Source organism: Acomys russatus, chromosome 19 (genome assembly GCF_903995435.1).
Source record: "Acomys russatus chromosome 19, mAcoRus1.1, whole genome shotgun sequence".
Classification (NCBI taxonomy): Eukaryota; Metazoa; Chordata; class Mammalia; order Rodentia; family Muridae; genus Acomys; species Acomys russatus.
The window spans coordinates 28,394,061-28,417,794 of NC_067155.1; the positions used below are offsets into that span (position 1 = coordinate 28,394,061).

The following is a 23,734-nucleotide window of genomic DNA, read 5'->3' on the forward strand; positions in this document are numbered from 1 at the left end:
ACGTGTGGGCAGAATACTATATAAATAATAAATAAACAAATCTTTTTAAACAAATCAGAAGAAGAGCCAGTTCGTGGTGGCACACAACTTTAATCCCAGCACTCGGGAGGCAGAGGCAGGAGGATCTCTGAGTTCAAGGCAGCTGTGTACAGAGAGACTTCCAGTACAGCCAGGGCTACACAATGAAACCTGGCCTCGGAGAAAAAAAATTTTTTTGAAAAAATTATTTAGGCTGTTAATTGTTTTTGACTATGTACAGTTACCTAAATACATTCACATATTTTTAAAATACTCTTAAACAAATTGAAGATGACTTTCTCGATTAATATGATAGTTATCCCTTCTTATCAAAGAATTTAATATTTCAAAGCATTGTTACCTTTGTTAAGGTCTTAGCAGACCATACAGATAATGAAGCGACTACCAAGGCTTAGCCTGTGCACTGAGCCCCTGAGGCTATCCGTTCCTTTAGTCTGCAGTCCAGCCGGCTTACAGCCACTCTGACTTGGGAGAGCACAGCTTTAACTTTGTATGTCTCTCTTCTTCCACCTCATCTGTACACGAACAGATTGCTAGAGTGTAAACTTTAATATGAAATCAAGTTCTGGACTTTTGTCCCTAAGAGTTTATAATCTGTGAGAGGAAAATAGAGATAGCTGCACATTGACTTCATCAGTTTTTAGCAAAGCACGTAGCAGTGGCCCGCACAGGAACTGTGGTCATAATCAACACCTGGAGAGCACGTTCAGTTAGACAAGCCACCTAGTCCCTCAGTGTTCTTTTCTGAAGATGCCAGAGCCATATGCTTACATCACCGTTAACCCTAAACGTTCTATGCATTATAGAAAGTCATCAGGGACTGACTTGGTTACAAATGGTCAGAGTCAAGTCCAGTGCTGTTTCCTCGGCAGTGGTGGTCCCTGGCCGTGAACACCTTATGGGCCACCATTCCTTCTGGAAAGCACTTTGTTTCAATCAGCGTGTTGCCTTAAGGTTTTCTTAGCGCTTGTTTGGATCTGAGAGGTCGTGCTCTTGCCATTTTCCGCATTTTTAAATATGGGTGAGGTAGTGTAAGAGGAACCCTTCAGTTGTAGTTTCTACGTCACAGTCTCATCGCTGCCCCTTACCTCTATGGGTAGCTTTCAAGGCCTGGAAAGCTCAGATTCCCGACAGCGTTTGCCGGCTCCTGCTGAGAGTCCCGTGTGTGAGCAGCTTCCCTGCCCTGGAGCTCAGCGTCACAGCCCTGGACGTTTAGGACCTTGTCCATCTCCACAGTGTCATTCAGAAGGGGCTGCACTGCGGACACTCAGCAGATGTGTCACACTGGAGGGTGCACAGGAAAAACATGTGGCGTAGATGGTGGCGAACGGCCCGTTCCCATACTCCACTGCAGGAAGATTCCAGTGTGCAATTGCACAGCAGTGGAAGCCGAATCACAAAATCAGAGAGAGAATGATGGGCAAGTGAGCGTGTTATCTAGGAGACCAAGACTTGAGTGCTTGATGGCAGGGAGGAAGCTGAAGGAGAGGGCACTCTGACTCGCGCTATCGTGAGAGTTTTACACCCTCCACTTGTGGAGGCGGCCATTTATAGAGCAGGGAGAGGAAGGACAAACTTCTCCTTCCATCAGAACCAGCTCTGCTGAGCAAAGAGCCTAACAAGTCCTTCTTTCCCGTTTAGCTGTACCGCTGGTTAGCTGCACACAGCTACTGAATAAGTGGGGGCATTTCCCCAGGGAAGGAGTGACTTAGGCAGGGAGGGAGGGAGGGGCTTCCCATGAGTTTTACGTATTTGGAAACATATGAGCAAGGAAAAGAGAGACCTTTTTGGAAAGAATTAGGAAGTTTTAGGGAATGAATAGCAAATCATCTATCTCATTAGAGTTTGTGATTGGTGACTAAATCAAGATTGTGAAAAAAAAAGTGAAAGGTGGAAAGTTCGTTCTTACAAAGAGACAGATGGAAGTTGTAAGTGACCAGGGCTGGGTCAGTCAGTCACTCTGCTTTTCCTTCAAAAGACAACACCTTCCATGCTGTCCCGAGAAACTACTCCAGTCTTCGGGTTCTTAGCTAGCCTGACAATCATTGCAGTGTCTGGGGTGTTTCCGGTGAGTTGAGATTTGAATATGCATTTGGATACCCATTTATTTAAGTCCTTAGCTTGCCTACCCATGCAGTGCTGAAGATGGTCAGAGATTACATTCATTCCCGGTGGGCTCCTGTGCGCCCCCTGACACTAAAGCGCAATAGCTCCCTGCACCTGCTTCTGGAGGAAACACATCCCCATGGGGTACTGTTGACTCAGTGGGTGGCGGCGGCGCACGCCCGTAACCCCAGCACCTGGGAGGCAAAGGCCAGGGGATCTCTGAGTTCCAGGCCAGCCTGGTCTACAGAGTGAGTCCAGGACAGCCAGGGCTACACAGAGAAACCCTGTCTTGCAAAATAAAAACAAAAAGAAAGCAAATGGGCAGTATTGACCATCTTGGTTTTCTGATATGAAAACAATTATGTGGTTAAAAAAATGATTGTCTTGTCAAATTATGAATCTCTATGTACATAGATTAACTTGACACTCTAAAAGTAAATGTGATAATTTACATATACAATGAGAATTTTATGTATGAATATATAAAAAATTATAATTGTGATAAGTACATTTCAGTGTTGACGTTTAGAAATTCTCATAATTAATACTTTTTTCCCCATTCCCTGCTTAAGCCATAGTTTCCCAGATACCTGAGTAGTAATCTCTATAAGAATGGTTTTTGTAATTTGTCCTGTGGATTTCCACGTTTGTCCCAGGCTTTGTGTAGGTCATTCAGAAACCACTTGTTGAGTGTCCTGCTATGTGCACAATGCTGTACTAATTATAAAGGTGGCCCCTCTTGCTTCTGCTAACAGTTCTATTGAGTACAAGCTCGCTATGGATGAACATGATCCTATGTCCTGTGAATGAAAGAAGTTTACTTTGCAGTTTGTCTACTGTAAATAATTGTTACTGATTTTTTAGCTTTCATTTTGAAGATTGTTTTTAACCTCCTGTGTTCTAGTTAACTGCAAAAGTGATGGTGCTGCTGATGCAGGCAGCAGTGAACTTGAATACGTGTCTCTCTGGTTAGCGTTAGCAGTTAATAGGAGGCAGTGATAGGCTTTGACAGTTTGCAAGTAAATAAGCAAGATAAAATTGTTTTATTATGAAAAATGTGTCTGTATTCTGGCAAATGTCCAGTTTCAAGGGTTACATGGATTTTCTGTTTGTTTTGTTTTAGTTTCATTTGTTTGTGGTTCCCATGTTCCATACGCAGACTGTAGTTATGCTAAAGTTTGAAGCATTTAAAACTCACCCAGATCCAGAAAATACACAAAGGCTTCTATGAAGTCACTGGGTGGGTGATATTTCATAGGCGTGAAAGCCTGGTGGGTGGGGGCGCCCTCACAGTGTCCTGTGGTATTTAGCAGATTGTTATGAATGTGCGAGAAACAGAAAAAGAACACTCCCCATTAAAATAAAAATGCATTTTCTTTTGGAAAGAAGCACTTTATTTTCCTCCTTTTTCTTTTTTCCTTTCCTTTTCCCTTTTTGTTTTCTCTTCTGTTTTTGTTTTTGTTTTTCTTTTCTTTTTCTTTTAAAGATATTTGGGCTATAGGGTGTATATTTGCAGAACTACTAACGTCAGAACCAATATTTCACTGTCGACAAGAGGACATCAAAACTAGTAATCCTTATCACCATGACCAGCTGGACAGAATATTCAATGTAATGGGATTCCCTGCAGGTACACCCTTGCTTTTGTTGTTTGTTCTCAATCACTGTTGTTTGGTATCTTCTCTGCAAAGGTTGTGGTTTTGGCTCATGAAAGCTTGTATTACATGATTCTTAATTTTTATGACTTGCATTTTTCAAAGAATCACAGAAATAGCAAAACTTACAGAATTCAAATATCAGCATTAAAATAGGAGTTTTCCGAATTTGATGAGGCTTTTGTTTGTTTGTTTCCTTTTGGTTTGCCGTTTTGTTTTGTTGTTTGGTATTTGGAATAATAAGATCTTTGCAGTAGCCGGGTTACCTGGATTCCGGCCAGTGTAAACTAAAACAAGCAGTAGGTTTTTGTGGCAGACATTTCATAGCTGCTGCTTGAATACAGAGCTGAAGATTATGGTTAGGTAGAGCGCTGTGCACAGCCACGCACTGTGGAGTCACAGCACCTCCACTCCTGCACTCCCGTCAGAACTTTTTATTGTCTTGCTGAAGCAGCCAGGATGTGAGTGAAGTCATAGGCATGGGCTTTACAGCAGAGATAAAATGTCTGGGTGTTCCCCTCTGTGGAGTTAACATCTCTCCCGCTGTACCCCAGGTCCAGTTACACCACAGAGCAGTGACTCACCAGCCTCCAAAATAGTGCACTGTGTGGGAAGCACCCAGATGCTGTTGGCCAGTCAAGCATGTGACTGAAGTTAGGTCCTGTTAGGACTGCTCCTTGGGTCACCACAGCTTAGACAGGTAGAGGTAGATGGGGCTTGGCATCCCACCTTTCCTTGTGTAGTTGTCACTCACTGGCAAGTGGAGAGCAGCCACACAGACTAACATTCTCCAGACTCACCCCGCTGTTGGGGAAGATCTCATTTACTCATTACATGTTGGGGTGTTACTGTGACCCAGTTGCTGTCTTGAATAAAATACATTTTCAAGGAGCTGGGGTGATGGCACACACCTTTAATAATTTCAGCATGCCAGAGGCAGCAGCAGGTGGATCTCTTGAGTTTGAGGCCAGCCAGGTCTACAAAGCATGTCCAGGACAGCCAGGGCTACACAGAGAAACCCCGTCTCAAAAAACACACACACACACACACACACACACACACACACACACACACACACTCACTCACTCTGACTCTTGCCCTCTTAAGTAGACATGGTTTGAGTGGCTAGAGTGGCTACAGGAATTACTTCTTCCTTCCTACTTCCAAGCTCCTTCACTGTTCCTGAGGCCCATGGGAAGGAGACATGGCAGGGACTGGGAGCTGTGAGGAGCACAACCAGATGACTCTTGGCACGGGGTTTAATAGTTCAGATGCTCAGTTAACAGGAACCAAGAAAGCCAACAGTGGAATCAAGCTTCCATAACAGACACTTGAGTCATAGACAGGGTCTGCGCTTCAGTAGAGTGGGCTAGCTGACGTGAGGGAGCCGCTGCACGTAACAGCAGCGCAGCCGTGAAGACAGTAAGGGTGGGCCGAGGCGTGCAGCTGAGGAGGCCCTGAATGCCTACCTTGAGCCTTTGAGCTTGAGAAATGGGCAAAGCAGAGAAACCAGAACAGTAAGGAGCTGAGGAGAAAGGTATGCTTTAACACTCACGTGCACACTTGGTTTACACCGGTCGATGGCTGTGGAAGATGGGTATGTGGCCAGAGTTCTCAGCTGCCAGGTGCAGCTCTGTGCACACACCAGACACTACTGACAGCCTCAGAGAGTAGCTTAGCTAGCGCATGTCCACAGCACTTCTGCTGCACTGACTGGAGTTGTTGCTCCTGTCACCATAGCTCACATGGCTGAACAATCATTCTAGGAGTAGCCAAGACACCAGTGTCCATGCCTTGTCCCACCGTTCGCCTTGACAGTGCGAGGAGGAGCCGCTCTGAGAGTCAAGGAAGGGCTGTGCTCCAGAGAAACTTAGCGAGCCAGAATAGAAAAGATCATAGATTTCTCAGTTAAAGATACTGCTTGCTGACAGAACCAAGACATTTAATGAATGAGGAAAAATAGGTGGGTTTACTAGTAGAAATAGGACTCTTTAATTACACATATTTATTTGTGATCTATTTCCTTTTAGATAGAACAAGTTATAGTGGAACAGAACAGCAAGTGTAGGCCAACACTTGAGTAGGTGTAGAGCCAGCTGGGAGGCCACGGGTTGTCCTCACAGCTCAGGGTGTAGCTGCAGCTGAGCCAGGCTCTTAGAAAGCCCTCAGAGTGAGGTAACCTTTGTTAGCATTTTTGAGATTAGGAGCCTAGGCAACATAAACATTTATCAATGTATTTCACAGATAAAGATTGGGAAGATATAAAAAAGATGCCCGAACATTCAACATTAATGAAAGATTTCAGAAGAAATACGTAAGTTGGAAAGAAAATGGACCGTTTGTTGTGTAACCTTTCCAGAATAGTCATAACAAAATCGAACGTCCAGCATGCCACAGCACTCGCCTACTGAAGAGCTTCCTCACTTGTAAATGCTGTCGGATGTTCTTTCTCATTTTGTAAGATAATACATTGACAGAGAGGTGGCTCTCATTAGCAGCTGATTTGGAGATGAGGGAAAACCAACTCATTTCTTTCCATATTTACTACTTTCTGGAAGCCAGACATTAGTGGGAGGTACCGCAGCCAAAGAAATAAAAACACAAATCTTGCTGTTGGCTGTTTGCCTGCCTACCCATTTAAAGTATATAGAATTGAAAGCAAGTTTTAATTAGAAAGAAGTAAGTGTTTGACTTCACGTAGCTACAAGGTCAGGAGTAGGCAGAGACCAGTACTTACACACAGAGCAAGTGAATTTGAACCTTACTGGTAAGGCTGAGTTAACCTTACTTTGGCACAAATGTTATTTAAAATAATTCATGGGGGAATATACTCTCCAGGAAGTGTTCATGAGATTGTCTTGAGTTCCATCATCAGTGCCCACTCAGGAGTGACTGGCATGCCTGGTAATGTGGCTCAGTTGGCAGAGTGCTTGCTTAGCATGCATGAAGTCCTGGGTTCGATCCCCAGCACCTCACACAGCCCCCACTAGGCTTGGTGGTGCTTGTCTACTGCATAGTGAATTTGAGACCAACTCGGGGATACATGACACCCTGTCTCAAGAGAAAAAAAAAATGAAGTCATTATTCTGGCTGGGCGTGGTGGTGCATACCTGTGATCCCAGCACTCAGTGAAAGCAGGAGGGTCAGCAGTTCAAGGTCACGCTACTTAGAGTTCTCCAGCTTGAGCTACATGAAACCCTATCTCAGGAAACAGCAGCACAAAGACTAGTGTGGACACTGAATGAAGCGTAGAGCCAGCTGAGCGCTGCTCGGCTCTGTTCTAATGTGGGTGTTGCACGGTGGCTCTCTTTCAGGTACACCAACTGCAGCCTTATCAAGTACATGGAGAAGCATAAAGTTAAACCTGACAGTAAAGCATTCCACTTGGTAAGTGAGCCTGAGACGGTAGGCACCTAGCTCCCTCGGGAGTGCTCTCCAACAGTCACACAAGAGCACCAAGAGAGAGCACTCTGCCATCCCGGAACCACGTCACGTCCTGTCGTGCACTTTGGGAAATGCACCCCAAAGCCTTACTCATGCCAGGTGGTCACCCCTGAACAATAGCAGCACTGGTCTTGTACTGTCATCCACTTACATGGTTGGTATGACTCCTGCTTGTTGCTGACAGTGTGCCTCCACTTTTGGGAGGGATGGCATGGTTGTCTATAAACAGACACAGGTGGGACGTGAGAAGAGCCAGTGCACCAGCAGGGTGGCCAGAGGCAGCGGCTGCTCACGCTGTGTGTAACAGCGTCCATCGTCACATTGTGACTGGAGATGCTGCTCAGTGTTATGTCTTCACAGAAGTTCACAGTATATAAAAGGGCAATTAGGAAAGCACACATTTCACTTGGCCCACAGCTCTTTTAGACTGTATTCCAGTGTAGTCTCAGGGGGGAATTCCTCTGGAGAGGCCCCTTCCCTGCATGCAGCCGAGTCCCTGGCAGAGCGCTCTGCTCCTGCTCATGCCTTCTCTCCTGTCTGCGTCTCTGTCACCCTCTGCTGTTGGATGGTAGTTTGCAAGGCTAGATTAGCCTTCCATGTACCCACATCCTGGAGAATATATGATAATGATTTATTCAAATGCATTTGCAACAGGATCCAAATTGGGAAATTAAGTTGAATCCTTCAAGATCTAAGACTTTCTGGTGCTAACAAAATACTGGCAGAAGGAGTATTGGGATTGCCATGCCTGCCCAGGCCCAGGCCTTCCTTGCAGTCAGACTAGCAGAACCTGAGACCATCCTTGTAGCTTCTATGTTGATTTTTTAAAAATAGTTTATTGTAATTCTGGGCTTTAGCCACAGGACCTCATGTGTGTCCTGTGTGTGCTCTACTTCCAGGCTGTACTTTACTACCTCTATCTGATTTTATTGAGGTGAGCTGTCTGAATTATTGCTAATTTCAGACAGTCTTATCTAGAAGTTCAGATTTAATCCCACTGAAAATGTTATCTTAAAGAGAAAATCCAAGAATCCCCACTCCCCCAAGATAATTCCTCTTAAATGATGAAAAGTCATTAAATTAAATGAGACTTACTATTCCTGCATTTTAAAGATATTTGTATGGACTCTTATCCTCTATTAGTCATCACCCCCAAATTTCTGTGTTTATTAGTTTATTACTTTTCAAACCAATTCCAGTCCAGCAACACAGACACCAACTGGGAACTTGTTGGAAACAGCAGTCCATAGATTTCTGTTCGCATCCATCTGTCAGGCTATGGGAGCAGGGCTCAGCTCCCTGCCTGTCAGGCTATGGGAGCAGGGCTCAGCTCCCTGCCTGTCAGGCTATGGGAGGAGGGCTCAGCTCCCTGCCTGTCAGGCTATGGGAGCAGGGCTCAGCTCTCTGTCTGTCAGGCTATGGGAGGAGGGCTCAGCTCCCTGCCTGTCAGGCTATGGGAGGAGGGCTCAGCTCCCTGCCTGTCAGGCTATGGGAGGGGGGCTCAGCTCCCTGCCTGTCAGGCTATGGGAGCAGGGCTCAGCTCTCTGTCTGTCAGGCTATGGGAGGAGGGCTCAGCTCCCTGCCTGTCAGGCTATGGGAGGAGGGATCAGCTCCCTGCCTGTCAGGCTATGGGAGGAGGGCTCAGCTCTCTGTCTGTCAGGCTATGGGAGCAGGGCTCAGCCCTGTCTGTCAGGCTATGGGAGGAGGGATCAGCTTTCTGTCAGATTGTGGGAGCAGGGCTCAGCTCTCAGCCTTTCAACAGTTGTGCTTTATGCCAAGGCTGTTGTTCAGGGATCTCTTACATCACATTAGAAACAGTCATTCCTGTGGAGCAGTGGTGACTCTCATGCCCTTAATCCCAGCACTCAGGAGGCAGAGTCAGAGGAATCTCTATGAGTTTGAGGCCAGCCTGGTCTACAAAGTGAGTTCCAGGGTGAGTGAGACAGATGAGGACAGACAGACATTCCAGGTGCTGCATTCTCATGCTAGTGTGCCGTCTCTGAGGCTGCAGGGCCAGCTAGCGATGTGCTCTCCTTATGAAGGCCTATCAAGTGCTTCCCATACACCCGTTTAGTGCTGAGGGCCAGCTGTGGGAGTTGGTGCTGTCTTTATTCTTCATCTGCACAGATGGGCTCACAAAGGCTGAACTGAGCTGCCCAGGGCTCTCAGGCAGAAAGTTCTGAGTCAGGGTTAGACTGAGCAGCTGAGTAGGGCAGTTCCATGTGCTTCTTGAGTACTTGATGTACCTGGTGGAACTGGGAGAGTTATTATCTAACTTGTTGTTTATATTATGCTTTTTCCTCTCAAAAGTAGGAAATGTGCCGGGCAGTGGTGGTACACACCTTTAATCCCAGCACTCAGGAGGCAGAGGCAGGCTGATATCTGAGTTTGAGGCCAGCCTGGTCTACAAAGACAGTCCAGGACAGCTAAGGCTACACAAAGAAACCCTGTCTCAAACACACACACACACACACACACACACACACACACACGCACACACACACACACACACACACGCACACACACACATACACATGGGGGGGGAGAAAAAGGAAAAAATAAAAGTAGAAAATGCAAGTTTAGTCATTTTACATTGTGTGGATAATAAAGGGACAGGCTCTGGGGAGGGTCAGGCGACGTAGTGCAGCCACCATAAGATGATACTGAAATCAGTGTCGTGTGTGCTATTGCATTACTAATCAGGGCTTGTTGCTGTTAATTTGGGAGAATGAATGCCATTCACATTATAGTGTTGATTTAGAAGCACAGCACTCCCCATAGACACTGGCATAACTCCAGGGACAGTGCACTAACATTTCTGTGGGAGCATGCCCTGATGTTCTGTGACTTGTGATTTCAGCTTCAGAAGTTGCTCACTATGGACCCAATAAAGCGAATTACCTCAGAGCAGGCCATGCAGGACCCCTACTTCCTAGAAGACCCACTTCCCACGTCTGAGTAAGTGGTGGCTTTGCTGACTTCCTGAGTATTGACATCTTTACATACACTTGCTCTCGGTTGTCACACTACCAAGAGGTGCCTGAGGGACCTCAAGAAACTAATGTCTGCTGCTTTAGTGTGTCATCTGGATCGTGTGATTAAGAAGCACTGCTGAAACTGATTCACTTCAGCAGTAGTCCAGTGCTCAGTGTGGGTTCACTCTGCTCTGGCTCCTTCTACTCACATGGCTCCTGCAGTCGTGAATAACTGTGTTCTCTTTACCGTCTCAGCTGCCAAAGGAAAGAAAGCACTGAACAGTGGTAGATACTTTAATTGCACAGTAAGAGCTGTCCATTGAGTGAGGGTGGGTTATGGCTGCACAGTGAGAGCTGTCCATTGCGTGAGGGTGGGTTATGGCTGCACAGTGAGAGCTGTCCATTGGGTGATGGTGGGTTATAGCTGCACAGTGAGAGCTGTCCATTGAGTGAGGGTGGGTTATGGTTGAACAGTGAGAGCTGTCCATTGGGTGAGGGTGGGTTATAGCTGCACAGTAAGAGCTGTCCATTGAGTGAGGGTGGGTTATGGTTGAACAGTGAGAGCTGTCCATTGGGTGAGGGTGGGTTATGGTTGAACAGTGAGAGCTGTCCATTGGGTGATGGTGGATTATGGCTGCCAATTAAGAGCTGTCCCTTGGGTGAGGGTGGCTTATGGCTGCACAGTGAGAGCTGTCCATTGGGTGAGGGTGGGTTATGGCTGCACAGTAAGAGCTGTCCATTGGGTGAGGGTGGGTTATGGCTGCACAGTAAGAGCTGTCCATTGGGTGAGGGTGGGTTATGGCTGCACAGTGAGAGCTGTCCATTGGGTGAGGGTGGGTTATGGCTGCACAGTGAGAGCTGTCCATTGAGTGAGGGTGGGTTATGGCTGCACAGTAAGAGCTGTCCATTGGGTGAGGGTGGGTTATGGCTGCACAGTGAGAGCTGTCCATTGGGTGAGGGTGGGTTATGGCTGCACAGTGAGAGCTGTCCATTGGGTGAGGGTGGGTTATGGCTGCACAGTGAGAGCTGTGCATTGGGTGAGGGTGGGTTATGGCTGCACAGTAAGAGCTGTCCATTGGGTGAGGGTGGGTTATGGTTGAACAGTGAGAGCTGTCCATTGGGTGATGGTGGATTATGGCTGCCAATTAAGAGCTGTCCCTTGGGTGAGGGTGGCTTATGGCTGCACAGTGAGAGCTGTCCATTGGGTGAGGGTGGGTTATGGCTGCACAGTAAGAGCTGTCCATTGGGTGAGGGTGGGTTATGGCTGCACAGTAAGAGCTGTCCATTGGGTGAGGGTGGGTTATGGCTGCACAGTGAGAGCTGTCCATTGGGTGAGGGTGGGTTATGGCTGCACAGTGAGAGCTGTCCATTGGGTGAGGGTGGGTTATAGCTGCACAGTAAGAGCTGTCCATTGAGTGAGGGTGGGTTATGGTTGAACAGTGAGAGCTATCCATTGGGTGATGGTGGGTTATGGTTGAACAGTGAGAGCTGTCCATTGGGTGATGGTGGATTATGGCTGCCAATTAAGAGCTGTCCCTTGGGTGAGGGTGGCTTATGGCTGCACAGTGAGAGCTGTCCATTGGGTGAGGGTGGGTTATGGCTGCACAGTAAGAGCTGTCCATTGGGTGAGGGTGGGTTATGGCTGCACAGTAAGAGCTGTCCATTGGGTGAGGGTGGGTTATGGCTGCACAGTGAGAGCTGTCCATTGAGTGAGGGTGGGTTATGGCTGCACAGTAAGAGCTGTCCATTGGGTGAGGGTGGGTTATGGCTGCACAGTGAGAGCTGTCCATTGGGTGAGGGTGGGTTATGGCTGCACAGTGAGAGCTGTCCATTGGGTGAGGGTGGGTTATGGCTGCACAGTGAGAGCTGTGCATTGGGTGAGGGTGGGTTATGGCTGCACAGTAAGAGCTGTCCATTGGGTGAGGGTGGGTTATGGTTGAACAGTGAGAGCTGTCCATTGGGTGATGGTGGATTATGGCTGCCAATTAAGAGCTGTCCCTTGGGTGAGGGTGGCTTATGGCTGCACAGTGAGAGCTGTCCATTGGGTGAGGGTGGGTTATGGCTGCACAGTAAGAGCTGTCCATTGGGTGAGGGTGGGTTATGGCTGCACAGTAAGAGCTGTCCATTGGGTGAGGGTGGGTTATGGCTGCACAGTGAGAGCTGTCCATTGGGTGAGGGTGGGTTATAGCTGCACAGTAAGAGCTGTCCATTGAGTGAGGGTGGGTTATGGTTGAACAGTGCGAGCTGTCCTTGGGTGAGGGTGGGTTATGGCTACACAGTGAGAGCTGTCCATTGGGTGAGGGTGGGTTATGGCTGCATAGTGAAGGCCTCTGACACTTGCTGCAGGGTCACTGGTTCAAAGAGTCTTTGCATTAGACTTGCAGAAAGAAGCTCATATCTCTACAACTATGGAGACAAAGCCCAGTCTTCTTAGTGAGAGTGAGCCACCTAAGTGAGCACTGGGAATTCCAGGCAGCATGTGAGACCTCTCTCTTCTTCTCTCTTGTGAATAGTGTTTTTGCCGGTTGTCAGATCCCTTACCCCAAACGAGAATTTTTAACAGAAGAAGAACCTGATGACAAAGGAGACAAAGTAAGTATTGAAACAGTTGGTAGGGCCCATGGCGGCTCTCAGGGACGCGGCTCTCGTTCTCCCTCTGAGTTGAACTGTGCTTTCTGTTTAACCAATTGAGAAGAACCAGCAGCAGCAGCAGGGCAATAACCACACGAATGGAACCGGCCACCCTGGGAACCAGGACAGTGGCCATGCACAGGGGCCCCCCTTGAAGAAAGTGCGAGTCGTCCCTCCTACCACTACCTCAGGTGGACTCATCATGACCTCTGACTATCAGGTACTGCAGTGCTTGCACGCTTAGCTGCTGTTCTGGGGCTCTAAAGAGTCTGCTGCAAAGTGTGGTGGGCCTGGAAAGATGTGTCGGCTTGGACTGTTACAGCCAGGGAAGAGTGGGAAGGCATCAGGTTTCTGGACTGATTTGGAGTAAAGTCTAAGCTTGGCCACCAGTAACTTGAGACCTGGGGCGCATAACAGCATCTGCAGGGGCTGGAGCACAACGCCACCTGCGAAGTCCCAACAGGAACATTCAGACCCCAGCACCCATGTAAGTGCTTGGTGGTTTGGTGGCCCATCTGTACCTGATCCAATCGTTTTAAAGGCATAGACAGGACCCTATCAAGTCACTGAGCTCTGGGTTCAAATGAGAGACCTCATTTCTGTATAAAGTATTCAGAAAGATCCCGTGTCTTCCTCCTAAGTGCTCTGATGGTGCCTCCTGTGGAAGCACTGCACAGTCAGCATTGAGTGTTTCTGTTCTGTTGTCATCAGCATTGACATTCTTGGTGTCATCGACAGAGCAGTAAATGCCCTTATGTGGTGTGGTGCAGCTCAGTAAGACTTAACTCTTTCCTGGCTTTTGTGCTTACATGTATTTGTATATGTGTTTATAGGTAGGGATGTGTGTGTGTGTGCGCGCGTGTGTGCATGTGCACCCTAAGTTTATATTAGGTGTCTTCCTTGAATTATTTCTTCTTTTATTTGCTAAGGCATATCTGCTGAGGCACTGTCTCATACTGAGCCTGGAGCTTGCAGACGCTATCTAGTCTAGGCAGCCAGCTTCCCCTGGGATCCCATCTCTTCTCCCAAGTGCTGGCATTACAGATAGCCACCAGGCCGGCAGCTTTTACATGGATTCTGGATGTCCTTGTGCTCATGTCAGAAAACACGATAATGTCTCCCCAGCATGTAAATAGCGCCTTTTATGCCACATTTCTGACCTTCCTAAAGGGAAGCCAGTGTTGGAAGACTTGAGGGCTGGTTTGCTCTGGGTCTGTTGTATTTTGTATGTGCCAGTTATGGGGTTTGTTACTGTTTGTTTTTATTATCTAATTCTAAAGCTAGTACCTTGCAGAAACTTTTACGTCTTTTATGTCTTTGGAACAACACTTCAGTCCTGTCAGCCTTGCTGACATGGAGCCAAGCTACTTCTAGATGCTTCTAAATCACGTTTTCCCCTCGTCTTCTTTCCAGCGTTCCAATCCACATGCTGCTTATCCCAACCCTGGACCAAGCACATCACAGCCCCAGAGCAGCATGGGATACTCAGCTACCTCCCAGCAGCCTCCACAGTACTCCCATCAGACACATCGGTACTGAGCTGTGTGGAGTCTGTCAGTGCACTGTTGCTCATGCTGCAGGGCTGGCTGCGGCACCCTGCGGGACCCTGGTGTGGGCCACGAGAATGTACTGTGCAACCACATCTTCACAACAACGTCCAGTAGCCGAGTTCCACCAGTGGTCACAGTTGGGGTGGTAGCTGCCAGGTTGTACCTAAGTTTGGAGTTAGACTTGAAAGTGCTAGCACAGTTGTGTTGTGGGCTTGCTACTTCCATAGTTTACTTGACATGGTTCAGACTGACCAAGCATAGTTTTCAGTGACAGTCTGTAGCAGTTGAAGCTGTGAAATGTGCTAGGGCGAGCATTTGTCCTCGTGTGTGGTGACTCTGAGTGTAACAGCGTTATCTGACCAATAGTACACACAGACGCAAGGTTTAACTGGTACTTGAAACACAGATCATGTTAACAGAATAACAGAGGTTCAAAGGTTATTTTGGTACATCTTTCTTTTTAGTGTCTTACCAGTGGGTTGATTCATCTTCTACATAAATCAGTGTTTTATGACCAAGAATACTGCTTGGATTGTTTTGAAAGTACAAAAGAACCACGTAGTTTCTACTGACAGGTTTCAGAACTCCCAAAGATTAATTTCCAACTTAGAGGCTTGTTTTTATTTTCAACCTATGACTTGACTGGTCTTAAAGCTGCTATTTGATAGTAATTAAATATGTTGTCATTGATATAAACCTGTTTGGTTCAGCAAACAAACTAAAATGATTGTCACAGACAGTGTTTTATTTTTCTCATTGGTGTTGCTGATTTGTGAGCATGCTTTCAGATGAAAAAAGCATGAGAGGCAACCTCCTTAGAAAGGCCCGGCACCCATTCACAGTCTTCTGTCCTCGTTTTAAAGCTGGTTAGTATAGTGCTATTAAAATTCTGTTCAGTTAACTTTCTTTTTAAAAAGTTGTCCGCACATTTTTTAGGGTGCCCTTACTTCAGCAAAGGAGGAGGAGTAGGAAAGCCTTAGAGTTCTTGAGGGGAAAATAAAAAGCTATAACCTACAACGTACTGTATCAAACTATTTTACATGAATGACACAAGTATTCTGAATAAAAAAATTGAACATTGTTAAAAACAAGGTGTTATGTAATAAATTTATTTTTCATAAATCAATGTATGGAGTCAGCTATATTTTTCAAACTCACCAAGGGACTTTTGTTGTCATTTTAAAAGGTTCCTCTGCTTAACTCTCCTCAGTCATTTATTTGGTGACATTTGTGTCCTGGCTGTGTTGTGGACTGGTGACTTCAGCTGAGGTGTGGACTCTGGTCAGGCTGTTTAGGCCTGCTCATACAGGGAGATAGGACAGGTAGTTCTGCAGGTGACCCTGTTCCAGCTCGCTACCCTTCGTTCTTATCTCAAGAAGAGAGACTTTTTAGAGCTAAAAGGTCTTTCCTCAAAATCTGAATCCACCCCTGTAGAGATATCTTAGAGCACTTCAGGAACTGAGGTGTCCCAACGCTGACAGGCCTGGCTATAAGAGTCAGGGGGATTGCTAGGAGTGGCACTTTGCCGCCTTCTCAGTTCACTCACACAGCATAAGTGCTTGTGGTTCAGCTTCTGTCCGCCTTACCTCTCACTTGCGTCCTATGTCCCTTCCACTTCCTGGCTTCTCTCCTTTACTAAATGGCCTAGGAGCTCACTGGACACGAGAGCCGTCTAGTTTCTGAGGCTGATTCAGTAGGACTTGACTGGGTGTGGAAATGAGACTCCTTTTTAGCAACCCCCCTAGTTCTGGGACATCAGTCTGGGAAATAGATTAGGAACAACCATTCTGTGGGCTGCCCATGGGTGCCTAGCACCCATGTCAGATCACAGCCATCTCACTACAGTTTGAGATGCCCCCTTCTGGCATTTGTGGGTACTGCACACATGTTACGTACACTCAGGGAAAACACTTAAAAATAAACCTTTCTTTAAAAACAAAGACTGCTCCTAAGCCACTTACCTCCACAATGAGCAAGAGATTTAGCAACCAGCAGTCTTAAGTGAGTTGACAGAGGGGCTTGCTGTACTGACAGCCTATTTCCTTTTCCTCAGAGTTCCAGAGCCAAAACCCATTATAACAAATTCTACACAGATGTCAGAATGCACAGGGGCTGTGTTCCCCTCACATTTCCTGAATTTCACTACCATCCAGAGTAAGCCTGTGCAGCCTTGTGGACCTGAGCGACATACCTGCCTGCATGCTTCCTGACTTACTGCTTTCTGTATGGAATTGTGTCTGTTACAGAGGCCAGTCATACAGACCGTGCCTGCCACCTTTCTCGATCCCACTCCTCAGCTTCATTCGCCGTGTAGAATGTATCCCCTGGCTGGCCAGTCTGTTTGTCTCCCATAGAATGGGGCTTCCAGAGAGTAGGACCTCTTAGATCTGTGCCTACATTGCTCCTAAACACTGTCATCCAGGTTGTGACTCTGTTGGGCTGGTGATCCCAAGGCGTTCTGTGCACATTTGCAAGTCCTACCTCACCCATTGCTACAGAGTGCAACTACCCCAGAGCAGTCTCGACTCTGCACCACCTTCAAACTCAACTGTGCCCCAGCGTTGCTGCCTACCCTGCTAGAGGGCCAGGCGAACCCAGCATTGTCTTCTCTCATGTCTTATGTCTGTTTCAGATATGTCTTGTTGGCTCTCTTTAACATGTAAACATGGCCTATAGTCTAGCTTTATGATAGCATTCAATGAAACTCTTACTTGTAATTTATTCCCAGTACAGCAAGAAGTGTAAGCAACGGTGCCTCTGGACATCAGGTTGACTTTTCATTTCTGATGAAGCCAGCCTGAGCAATGTACACACACACACACATACACACACACACACACACACACACACACACACACACACACGGAAACTAACATGAACTACATCATACATACTGGCCGGCCTCACTTAGCAATGACACTATACTCACAGTTTTGGTGTCCCTTGTGAGAATGGTGCTGATTGTGTTATTCCACTAACCTGCACGCCACCTCTCTCTTTCCCTCCCTCCCCTCCCCTCCCCTCCCCTCCCCTCCCCTCCCTCCCTCCCTCCTCCCCACACTCTCCTCTTGGATCATGTCCACTCTGTGCTCATATCCCTCCATAACATGTTGGTAAAAGCAAAGACTACCCAGCAAGTACCTGCCTATCCCAGCCCCTTCTGTGGAGTCTCTCCTGGTACTCCAGCCCCACGGCACCGTACAATTCTTAGGGCTCAAGCATTGCCCTGGTGCATCTTTTACACTGCCCTGTTCTTGTCTGCCACCCTTAGTCTTGACTTCTAGCTGGTTACACTGCATTGGTGGTGTTAATGAAACCTTTAGCATGCAGGACTGAGATGGAGGGCGTGGGTCACTGGGGAGCAGGCATTGAGGCCTGAGTTCTCCACTGCCAACACAATGTAGTCAACCACCTTGCGCACTTGTGAGAGAGCACAGCCAGGAGCTGCTCCCACCATCATGCCTGTCCACTGTGAGAGACTGCATCCATAAACAGTGAACCGAATAAAGCCTTCCTGTTTCAGGTTGGTAGGGCTTTGAATAATTTGAATAATGAGCATCTACTGAGGCAGGTGGGACATGGAAAAGATCATTCCGTGCCTCAGGGCATAGTTACCAAAACACACAAGTGCATTCAGCCCGGCTGGCTTTGTTTAATCACCATGCAAATTAGTTTAGTCAGTTGATACAAAGAGGGCTGGCCAATGTGTAGATGCTCTGTGAGAACCCAGGCAGTACCCCTGGCAGCCAGGTAAAGACAATAGTTTTTTTCTTTTAATTTTTAAAAAATTTTTTTATTAATTTATTCTTGTTACATCTCAATGTTTATCCCATCCCTTGTATCCTCCCATTCTTCCCTCCCTCCCATTTTCCCATTATTCCCCTCCCCTATGACTGTTCCTGAGGAGGATTACCTCCCCCTCTATATGCTCATAGGGTATCAAGTCACTTCTTGGCAACCTGCTGTCCTTCCTCTGAGTGCCACCAGGTCTCCCCCTCCAGGGGACATGGTCAAATGTGATAGTTCTGTATCGGAAATTAACGTTTCCACGGAGCACAAGCACCATGATCAGCAGACATGAAGAAGTCCACCATCTGTAGAAAGGACTTAAGGTGTTTATTCCGTTTCTTACATATCTACACTGTATGATCTCAGCCCAGTGCATTGGACTGTAGCAGAGAACCAGTTTCCTGTAGAAGCCGCAGGAGACAGGCGACACGAAGAAGCAAGGTACAAGTAACAATGAGACATTGTGAAAAGCTAAGGAAACTGTCGTGGGAAGCCAGTCTTAAGGGTTGTCGAGAGATGCCAAAGTGATGTTTAAGTCGAGAGGTGAAGATCTGTGAAGAGTAGGAAACGCCTGAAGTCTGATGTGTGTGTGTGAGTGAGTGTGTATGTGTGAGTGTGTGTGTGTATGTGTGTGTGTGTGAGTGGAAGCACAGGTGTGAAGATCTGGCACGGATGCTCCCACAGGAGTGGGAGCTTGTGTGCCAGAGGAGAATGGGTCTGTGTGTGGGGGTGAAAGGAGTGGGAAATCAGAGTCAACATTACCCTATATCATATACAGCCTGACTGTCTTGGGGGCAGGGGGAAGTCCACACAACACACACACACACACACACACACACACACCAGCAGGGTGGGGAGGTGGCTACACATGGGACATGGGACTTCTTCAGGTATAGGTGACAAGACGGTTGGAGCCAAAGAGTACGCATCTTCAGGTGTGAAACTTTCTTCATCAGCTCCCCCTAAGCCTGCCAAATAAAATAACCTTTTAAAATCTGCCTTCCTGGGCTGGGCATGGTGCTGCATGCCTTTAATTCAGGCAGATCTCTGCTGGTTCAAGACCAGCCTGGTCTACAGAGTGAGTTCTAGAACAATCAGGCATACACAGATAAACCCTCTCTCAAAAAACAAAGGAACAGGATTGGAGAGATGGCTCAGAGGTGAAGAGCACCGACTGCTCTTCCAGAGGTCCTGAGTTCAATTCCCAGCAACCACACGGTGGCTCACAACCATCTATAATGTGATCTGATGTGCACTGTATACATAATAAATCTTTAAAAAAAAAAAAAAAAAGCAACAACCAAAAAATGTCTTCCCTGGTCACTGACCTCTCTATGTCATGTAGCTTTCTGACTCAGATCTCTGCCTCTTACCCTTGCCATTTCTTCTGCCTGGTGATGGTACCTCAGAGAGTAAGAAGAGCTGGTGCAGTGGTACACACCTGTGATGCCAGGGCCTGAGGTTAGAGGCTGCACTGTTAGTAGTCAGTCTGTGAAGAAAGGTGCAGGCTGGCCAGGACTGGAACAAGACCCTGACTCAAAACAGACACTAGCCAAATCAGTAAGAATGGCCACCTCATGTTTTTTTAATCATTCAGTGTCCTTTTCCTCACACTTGAGAATGTCATCGTTACTTAATATGTCCCCAAACAGCCCAGTTTGTTTCCTTTCTCCAGACCAACTACTTCAGCCTCCTTGAAAATGTTCTAGCACATTCCTGTCTTGCCTCATGTGCACAGCCTCCTTCCCAGAGTTCCCTGGCCCTGATTCCAGATAACTCTTGCTTCCGGAATCACAAAAATGTTAAAAAGTCATTGTCTAGACCTACACACAGTTTCAGGTCCCAAAGCAGCCACAACACACTAAAGCATTGTGCTAAGTAGTGTGCACGCATTCCTCTCACAACCATTATGGCGAGGCATGAGCATATGATCTCCAGAGAAGTCGTGCCTCGCACAAATATGAATTTACCCCAGCTTTGAACCCTGACCTTCAGCTGCCCATCCCCAGAGGAAGTAATAAGCCTGGGTGGTGGTGGCTTGAGCGGAGACCAGACTGCAGCCTGAGCACCAATAGCAGAGAGAGGATGGCGAACATGGGGACCAATGACAGTCTTATTTACAAAGTGTTTGCTAGGAATGTTGCCCTGTGTTTTATTGGGTACCAATTGTGGCCATTCCTAAACCCACTTCACTCTTAGGGGTTTGGAGATAGGCTAGTTAAACAGGCCGTGCCATCAGCAGCAGTTCTCCCAACCCAGCCTCTTTGTTGGCACAGTGTGCTAAACTCGGCAGCCAGCTGCTCTGTCTAGCCTGTAGTGGCTAGGCTCTCACCCTGTTCCCTGCCTCTGTAGCAGCTTATCTGAGAGAGGGCACTTTGTGCAGAAAAGGTCTGCGGGTTGTTTGTCTTGCTTTTTGAGATAGGGTTTCTCTGCATAGCCTTGGCCGTGTCCTGGAAGTTGCAGGTTTGCTTTTCTGGAGTCCAGGAAGTTAGGGTTGGGCAACTGCGTCTGTTGGCTCCTGGTGTGAGTACAGACTGAGCTTCAGCTCACGGTAGGAGGCAGAAAGAGCACCGTGTGACTGGGGAGGCACCAGGTGCACATTCCCACAGCACCGCACCAATTCCTTTATGACGATGGAGCCGCGTAAACCAGGTACCTCTTAGCAGGCCGGACTACCTCTCAACGCTGTTGTGGGCAGAGTGATCATGGATTGGGGCACATACTTCTACTTCAGGGCGTTTTCAGATGTTCATCCCTCTAGCTACTTCTGAAGTCATTAATTGCACCTAAACATTGCCCAGTGTCTGACACATACTTTTAAGCCTCTGCCAAATGTGTGTCTCTTCTTACCCTAGAGCCTATCGGAGACTTCGCTGTAGAGCATCTTCAGGGATCCATGCTGAACTCTATGCTGACACTAATGGCCGTAGGGTTACCATGGATCGCTGAATTAGAGGCGTGTTGCATTACGGCTCTGCAAACTGTCATGATCCTAGAGAGCCCAGCCTTGTAAACTAGGGGGTCACCACTTCACACAGGGGAAACTGACTGTGAGACAGTCACATAGACTCTGACAGCAATAAACAGGTTTTGAATACACGGTAAACAAAAATTGGTTAAAAACCAAATGTGTAGTGAATCCGAGGTGTGCCTGGCAGCGCTCACCCACGTGTGTAACTCATTGTGGCAGTTGGTTCCGAACATAAAACATATATGCCGCGCTGTGCACACCATCACACCGCACAATACCAACCATGTCTGAAATACCTCAGCCCAGATTCGAGACTACAGTATGCTATGTGTTCTTGCTGTGCATACAAGGTTCCCTGCCCTTACAGAAACATGATGGTTTAGTGACAGGAAGCTAAGATGCTAACTATCCACTCTCATTTCTTTTTTGTTTTTCAAGACAGGGTTTCTCTGTGTAGCCCTGGCTGTCCCAGACTCACTCTGTAGACCAGGCTGGCCTCGAACTCACAGAGATCCCCCCTGAGTGCTGGAATGACAGGCTGCACCACAACGCCTGGCTTCTACTGTCATTCCTTGATAGGCAAGTGTCACATTCGTTTATTATGAGATTATTGATTAACACTAAGAATGCTGACACAATATCAGATGTTCAGCCAAGATTTGCTTCTTTATGCAAAATATGCACATCCATGTTGTATGCGTTTTGATTTTGTTCTTACTAGATGGTAAAATTTATACGCCAGAGAATTAAAGTTAGTTTACTTGAATTTTATTATCATCAAATATTGGATTTATATGCCTATTTTTGAAAAAGATTTATTTATTTATTATGTATATAACATCCTGCCCACCAGAAGAGGGCGCCAGATCTTATCATAGATAGCTGTGAGCCACCATGTGGTTGCTGGGAATTGAACTCAGGACCTTCAGAAGAGCTACCAGTGCTCTTAATCTCTGAACCATCTCTCCAGTCCCCTATATGCCTTTTTTATATCCCCATGTTCCCAGGGTCAAGGAAAAGGAATTTTTTCAGGTGAAAAAAAAAAAAATGGTGAAGGGGAGGTTTTGGGAAGCCCTGGGGTAGAGTGTCAGTGTGCCACAGCTGAGGGTACAGGCGTCTACTGGCTCTCCCCGTCTCCCTGGTTTGTTTTGTCATACTGATGAGCAGTAGTCATGGTGTCCCTTCCTGTGGTCTTTCATCTACCCTTGGGAATATGGCAGAATCCAGGCTAAGAAATGCTTATTTACTGAGACCCTTGGCAGAGCTTGTGCTAGAGCCCACTGCTGGCCGAAGACAGTGGCATCTTTGGTCCCAGGCTTCTCCCTGTGTGGATTTGGAGGAAGACAGATGCAGAGATGAATGGCTGCTTTCTGTAGCTCCTGGGGCCCGTGAGCTGAATGAAAACAGTCATACTGGAGCGGGACTTGGAAAAACGAAAACATAAGCTCTGTCCAGCCAGTTATCAAGCCAAGTTATCATGCGATCTTCACAAGGGCAGAGTGGGGCAACCAGAGGCAGCCCCAGTTGCAGTCCCACTGCTGGGAGTGTTGTATTTACAAAGAAATATGGTGGAATTGGAAACTCCGAGAAATCCATCTCTCTCTGTGGGAAAGTCTGATGCGGCTCTCATGGCAGAGGACCCCCCACTGTGAGAATGGTCTCTGCTGTGTCGCAGTTGGTTTCAGGTACCGACGTGGTGGTAAGCCAGAAGACAGCAATCAATGTTTCTGGCTGCTTGCTGCAGCCACAGAAGCAATGAGGACTTTCAGGTCTGTGTCCCGACTGGGGCTTGTTACTCAGAGCGCGAAGTACTGGGCAGGGGTGTGGATGCCACTGTCCTGGTGCCTGGTGCATGGCTTCTTTTGGTTGGTTTTCCGTTGTATTATTGACAATGAAAAGTGAACGTGTACGGAGAAGGTTCAAACACAGCCCGAGATGACAGGAAGTTCTCGCTTCTGGTTGACTTCTGACATAAAGGCATCTTACCTCACTTGACTGGCAGACTCCGGAGAGGGAGGGAAGTCTGTCAGGAGTTTTACATTATGAGACTCTAGTGTCCATTTGTTTGTTTTAGTTAAAATAACAAGACACACAAAGAAACCAGAAATTATGACATGCTTACCGAAAAAAATTTACAAAAAAAAATATACGCAAGGCCCCGGTGCCTTACTAAACAGACTCATTAGCAAATGGTGAAGGATGTCTAGAAGGCTCAAAGAAGACACGGGCCTCAGTGGCTTAAAGGCCATGCCATAGGCCTAATGACCCAAGTTCAATTCCTGGAACTCACTGTGGAAAAAGAGCCAACTCGGAAAGGTCATCTGACCCCACACACGCAGTGGAATGAATGTCTGCACTACATATGCCATACACATGCAATAATGGTCATTGAAACTTCTTTTAAAATGTAGGAAATGGTATGTGGGCAGTCTCAATAGAGATAGCAATCATATGAAGGAGCCACAAAGTCTTGAGTTTGCATGTACAATACAAATACAATAGAAAGGCTAAAAAGTAGGTTGAGGGGCTGGAGAGACAGCTCACTGGTTAAAGAGCACTGGCTGCTCTTCCACA

The 23,734-nt window shown here is 47.1% G+C and overlaps 1 protein-coding gene across 6 annotated transcripts in view; it reads left to right on the forward strand.

Moving 5' to 3' along the window:
* The window catches only part of Cdk8 (cyclin dependent kinase 8), a 571,315-nt gene extending 556,298 nt beyond the window's left edge, over positions 1-15,017 (forward strand). For 3 of the 6 annotated variants that reach the window (XM_051162894.1, XM_051162889.1, XM_051162893.1), the window contains exons 7-13: positions 3,632-3,775; positions 6,045-6,114; positions 7,115-7,187; positions 10,105-10,202; positions 12,733-12,811; positions 12,912-13,070; positions 14,264-15,017. In XM_051162894.1, the coding sequence (XP_051018851.1) occupies positions 3,632-3,775; positions 6,045-6,114; positions 7,115-7,187; positions 10,105-10,202; positions 12,733-12,811; positions 12,912-13,070; positions 14,264-14,389 (749 nt within the window). In that variant the 3' untranslated portion in view covers positions 14,390-15,017. The remainder of the gene's footprint in view (positions 1-3,631; positions 3,776-6,044; positions 6,115-7,114; positions 7,188-10,104; positions 10,203-12,732; positions 12,812-12,911; positions 13,071-14,263) is intronic. The other 3 variants (XM_051162890.1, XM_051162891.1, XM_051162892.1) reach the window with 3 other exon arrangements.
* Positions 15,018-23,734: the final 8,717 nt, after the last annotated feature.